Source organism: Rhinoderma darwinii, chromosome 12 (assembly GCF_050947455.1).
Source record: "Rhinoderma darwinii isolate aRhiDar2 chromosome 12, aRhiDar2.hap1, whole genome shotgun sequence".
NCBI classification, from domain to species: domain Eukaryota; kingdom Metazoa; phylum Chordata; class Amphibia; order Anura; family Rhinodermatidae; genus Rhinoderma; species Rhinoderma darwinii.
Genome location: NC_134698.1, coordinates 79,078,949 through 79,084,948, shown reverse-complemented (window position 1 = coordinate 79,084,948; position 6,000 = coordinate 79,078,949). Strand labels below are relative to the sequence as shown.

At 45.2% G+C, this 6,000-nt stretch overlaps 1 protein-coding gene across 1 annotated transcript in view; it reads right to left on the bottom strand.

Annotated features, from left to right (window-relative positions):
* Positions 1-1,203: 1,203 nt before the first annotated feature.
* Positions 1,204-6,000, bottom strand: part of TECPR2 (tectonin beta-propeller repeat containing 2) — a 29,864-nt gene continuing 25,067 nt past the window's right edge. The window contains exons 18-20 of the mRNA XM_075844255.1: positions 3,843-3,984; positions 3,127-3,276; positions 1,204-2,208 (exon numbers count right to left, since the gene is read on the bottom strand). Coding sequence (XP_075700370.1) covers positions 2,060-2,208; positions 3,127-3,276; positions 3,843-3,984 — 441 coding nt within the window. The 3' untranslated portion in view covers positions 1,204-2,059. The remainder of the gene's footprint in view (positions 2,209-3,126; positions 3,277-3,842; positions 3,985-6,000) is intronic.

The window sequence follows — 6,000 nt, the reverse complement described above, 5'->3', positions numbered from 1 at the left end:
ATAACCCCACATATAATATAGAACGATATACATCGCAAGAATTAAAAAAATCATTGAGGTCAATGTAACAAAATGCGCATAAAGCCGGCGAATTACGTGCAGATACATTCATTCGGGGTGATTAACCCTTCCTACACCCATGGATGTGCAATGTTTTTAGCTACAGGACTTAGAACAGCGCCAAACTCAAGAGCTTGTGACCCGTGACCGACAGTTTGGAGGAATCGAATGGGATGCAAGAAATTGTGACTGGACAGCGGTCGAGCCTGAAAGAGCAGAAATCCCCAGGGAGTAAATCTGAGCCATCCCAGTCTTTCCTAGTTCCAAACATCCCTATATTAGCTATATATCTGATCCTGGGAAAGCTGGGTGACTACTTACGACCCCCACCCTAACAGCAGCTACAGTGGTTGTCCGTTATGTAGGGATCTGGAGGCGAGAAACCACCAACGTGGCTGCGCTTACAACTCCCACAGGCGTTAATGCTCTAACTTTTCAATGTGGAGTCTTAAGCCTTGTTCACACAGAGCAGATTTTGCGTGCGTTTAAGCCAAATCCAGCATTGGATCCAGGAGAGCAGGACATTTATATCTCTTTCGATATTTCTTTTGTTTAGGATTTGCCTTAAAAAAAACAAAAAAAAAAAAACACATGCAAAGTCTGCGACAAGTCTGCACTGTGTGAACAAGTCCTTACATTGAATTGTCCTGATCAGGTTTCAGGGACTTTACTGTATATTTTTGTGGGTGTTCTTTAAGCTACGCGGAGTCAAGAGGGGGGATTTAGATTCTAGTTTAATTTTGCTAACCTGCTTTCTGTTTGTTTTTAATTCATTTAGTCAAGCAGTTAAAACTTTTGATGAAAAAAAACCCATCAACTTAAAGGGGTCTCCCCACTACGGTAAGTGATTGCCGGGACCCCCATGGATCCTTACAGCAAAGGGTTCCTTCCCAGCACCATCTCATTTGCTTTTACAGTATCATGGGGTTCCCAGGGTCAGATTCGCAGACACGTGATTACACTTTCAAACTTTTGACTTGTCATCGAGACAGATCAGAAGTTTGGATCGTGGGGGTCCGGGGACTGAGACAAAGACGTAGAAGCGCTCAGCTGAGCAATGTGCACCTTCGGCTGTGATCGGCGCTCAATGTTAGGCTGAAGACTGAAGCACCTATCACAGCCAAAGCTGCAGGTTGCTCAGCTGAGCGCTTCTACGTCTTCGTCTCAGCCCCCGGACCCCCACGATCCAAACTTCTATGTCTCGATGACAAATCAAAAGTTTGATGAAAGTGTAACTAAACTTTCAAAAAAACTTCTGCCATGTCATTGTCATTGTAGAAGTTTTGATTGGTGGGGGGGTCTGAGCATCGAGACCCCCACTGATCGCTAAAATAAAAAGAGGCAGAAGCGCTTGGGTGGGCGATGAGTCGCTTCGTCTCTGGCTTTTCTCGGAAACCCAATGTAGCGGTGTAAGGACCCATAGACTTTCTAGGAGTCAGTACCCTGATTGCTCGGCTTTCCGAGAAAAGCCAGAGCCGAAGCAGCTCAGCGGGGGGGGGTCTCAGTGGTTGGACCCCCCCCACCGATCAAAACTGAGAAGTTTTTTGAAAGTTTAGTTACCCCTTTGAACAACAGTAGGTTCATTTATGTGGGGGAGAGATGGACTTCTGAGAACCGGTCGACGGACCCAACAACCTGTCGCATTTCAAGTGCATTTTAGAATATTAAATCAGATGCGGAAACTCAAAGCAGTAGCCGGTGACAGACGTCCCATAGAAGAGAACCCATATCCGATACCGGACTCAACCCGCACAAATAGAATTCTGCTAAGGAAGTGGTTAATATCACAATTGATATGTTCAGCCCCATTCAAGCCGTTGTGTATCTAAATCTATATGACAACTTGTGATCCTGTGACGAGGGCACGGACAGAGTAATGTGGAAATGCTCCGGACCAGGCAAAGTGCTGAGTGTTAATAAGGACAGCACAGGCTTCGTATAGCAGCATCGGCACTATATATAACGGAGGTCAGCAGCCGCTTCCCGTAGCAGCGCCAGGTCAGATGACCTCCCATTCGTCTTCGAAGTCAGAGTGCGCCAGGATGTTGTCGGACTTTGGAACGTTGCGGTGATGGCTATAGGTTTTCGTGAGACGCTGGAGGAGGGACCCCGTGCTGCTCACACCCCACAGCTCGTCCTGGGGCGTCACTGAAAACACAAGTAACGGTAGGTGGATCATTTTTCCCACAAAGGTTAAGAAACATTAGACATCTTGGCTAAATATCTTCTTCCAACTTCTCTTTAGTGCTGCGACAGAGCAGGTTGCGTCACGATCGCCTGAGAAACACTAAATTCTCTGCTGTACTACAGACTGCCTCCTCGCGCTGCACAGACTTGTTTTAGGCTCCTCCCACTTGAACAGGAGGCGGAGTTATGAAGCTTCAGGATGTAAAAGACAACCAAGACAGTGCACAGATAACTCTTAACGTACCATCTTTCGTCTGTACATTCCCCTTTGAGGCAAAGGCTTGGAGGAGACAAGCTCGTGAATGTTTTCTTTCCAACACCGTGTCGTCCTGGGGTCCAAAATTCTGTGCCGATTAATTTCTTACTATATCTTTATAGCAGTCGGAGCTCCAAATCCCCTGCATAGACAGATGATAGTTCTGGTCCGTTTTAGCCACCACTAGGGGGAGCTGACTGCATACACATTAGGAGCTCCCTCTAGTGGTGGCTGCAAGCAGAACTGTATCATGTAACTGTCTATCTGATAGAGCTATAAATCCCCTGTATAGACAGTTACATTTCTGCTTGCAGCCACCACTAGAGGGAGCTCCTAATGTGTATGCAGTCAGCTCCCCCTAGTGGTGGCTAAAACGGACCAGAACCATCATCTGTCTATGCAGGGGATTTGGAGCTCCGACTGCTATAAAGATATATTAAGAAATTTAATCGGCACAGAAATTTGAACCGGTTTAGATTTAAAAGAATGTATTTTTAGGGTGACAATTCAGTGTATAGAGCAACGCCATCTAACTGTATATAAACTTCTTCCAGCCTACTACCTATATGTCCACGCCGCTACCGATCACTATATGAAGGGAACTTGCCTTTATTAACCCTTACCTGTAAACCAAGATATATTTCCCGGGATTTTTTTCCAGTAGTCCCCGGCCGCGTTCTTTTCTGTAATTCCATAGCGTCTGGCTATATCTCCATTTGGACACAGGGCCCAGACTGTTCTTACACTCACTGCCAGCTGACACGCCTGCAAACCTGAGGAGACAGACGAAAAAAGCTGAAAGGGTATGAACACCTTTGCAACCAATTTTGTATTGCTCCAATACATCTTAAATAAGGATAAAAAATTTTTTGGGGCAAATCCGAATTAAAAAAAATCTCCTACCGTTTTATGTAGCTACAATGCAGTCATTTGTTACTACACTACCGGTAGTAGAAGAGTGGGTAGAGGAAAGAGCGTACCACATGACTGCAGGATCAGACCACACAGGGTTTGTTTGTAGTCTGTAACCATGGAGACACATAGGTCTTCATAGGAGCTGTATACAGCAAACGATAGAAGATTTTTAATGAAGACTATTTGCAAACTCGCTTCATTTTTTTTTCTTGCGTGCATTGGAGCAATATTAGGTGTGTCAGTTTATGTATGAGGTTATGTAATACTAGCTGTAATAAGGTTATGGTTGTAAAGGTGGACGGACCCAGAGACCGGCCAGAATGTGGGTCTGCACTAACGGCAGACAACACGCTATTTCAGGAATACGTTCGGATAGATAAGTGACCACAGTGCATTATATAAGTCATACGTGTACGGTTCTTACCAGGTACGTGTTCCCAGTCTACTCCAACGGGCATCTCCTCGGTAATGCCAATCCTTACGTAAACATTGCATTTGTTATCCAGCGTCCACAGCATATTGTCATTCGGAGCGGAGTAAACATTTATCAGGTTGATCCCCACAGGCTGCAACAAGAAAGTCAGTTTGTCAAAAGAATGATTTACGTCTGTATATTGACCGTATTTTATCAATTTCTGCTTTCTGTCAATGAATGGAATCCTGGCTTAGTTCAAACTCACAGCAGCACAATTCGCTCTCAAGTCCTGGACTCTAGACTAAGGCACGACAGGGAAACACAGCGTCGTGATGGTCGTCCCACAGCCGATTTCAGAACTATGCATTTCTATGGCTGTATTCACGTCAGTTTTCTTTCTTTTTTTAAATGGCCTGTAATTACTGGCCTTCCAAAAAAATAGGACATCCTATTTTTGGCCGTTTTCACGGCCCCCGTAGAAGTCAATGGATCAATTTTTAACGACCGTTTTTCAGGAATCGATCCTTGTAACGGCCATTAAAAACTGATCCTGGCAAAGAGGACTCCCAGGGCACAGCGCTACTTTAAGCACGGAGCTCATGGTAGCCATTGACGTCAGGGCTTTCATCTAAAGAGTTCCCGGCCAGAGCATCACAAGTGCCCTGGATGGTGACTCCGGTCTTGGGAAAGCCCTTGACATCGGGGGCCGGAGACCCCGGCCAGAGCGTCTGCAATGCTCTGGCTGGGGATTCCACGCCTAGAGGGAGCATCAATGGCACTACCTACAGGGGAGGGGGTTTGGACAAAAAAAAAAAACCCTGACAAATTAAATCTTTATTTTTTAACGGCCATTAGAAACGGACAGACAACTGGAAAAAGATAAAAATTTGGAGACACTGCTGCAAAACGGCCATGAAAAACTGATCAGCTGTCAATGGCCATTTTTTTCCACTGTCGTGTGAATGTAGACGAAGGGCGCCCATACACAGATAAAAGTCGGCAGAACGCAGGACCGGACGACTGTAATGGGTATGGGGGTGCCCTGACCCTCCTCCGATGGCAGATAGAGGTAAATAAAGATTGGGCATGTTAAACATCTTGCCCTGTAAGAAAGATTCGGGTAGGTTGAGAAGTCACTACTAGACACCTTTCCTAATTGGATAACGTTGCTCAGCTGACAGCTATCTAAAGCGTATGTGCACCTAACAGTTCTTGTCTACACGGATACATTGTTCTAAACACTCAGCTGTGTAAGTACAACCAAGTCAAGAGGGATTTTGAGCCCGTGGATATGTTTTAAAATGTTCCCATTCAATGACAGCAAGCAGAGATCTTGAAAACGATTAGAAGTCATATTTTTCATTAATTTTGGTGCCTGCTTTCCTTTAACAGCTCAGAGGGACAGTAAGCGGAGAGGATAGCTCGCAGGCCGCTCTGGTCTTTCCTACCATTTGAGGTTAGGGTTATATTTAGCAGCCGCGGCTGGATGGAGCGTTGTTTATCCGCAGTTCTGTCTATACTCCAGGAGATCTCGGCATTACATCAGGTATGATGCTAGAGGTCATGTGGAAAGTATGCGGCAGCCGTGTGCGGATTCCCTGAATATTTCAGTGGACTCACGAACGCCGCAGCGGCTCATTGTTCCAACTTCCGAAATGCAAAGAAAATTCCTTCTGCATCCGTCCATTATCTACACAACCAATTTCCTTTTCAGAGTCAAAGGGGCGAGAAATATTTTAGAGAGTCTAAATCACTTTCCTGCAACTTTGTTATATACCGTGTTTCAATTTCTCTCCATTTTTTTTTATTTATTTCTGCTTGCTGTCAGTGAATGGTAACATTTGTTTGCATGCAGTTGCTGAAACCAGTACAGATTTAATATTTATCACAGCTGAGGGGTTGTTACACTTGTATCCAGTGAAGGAAAACCTCTGAAGAAAAAAAGCCAGTATGTCAACTTTTTCCATCAAGATGATAGTCAGGACCTTGAGCTGCTATCAAAGTGGCCTTTGGAGATGCAGCGCTTACGTGTTAGACATCTGCTGGCAGATCCCTCCATTTACGAGGGGACAGCCCACCATCATTCATCATGGAAAACAAATACTTGCCAATAATTAGCCTATGAGATAAGCGGCGCCTGGTCAGCCGCTGATCTCAACCCACATTA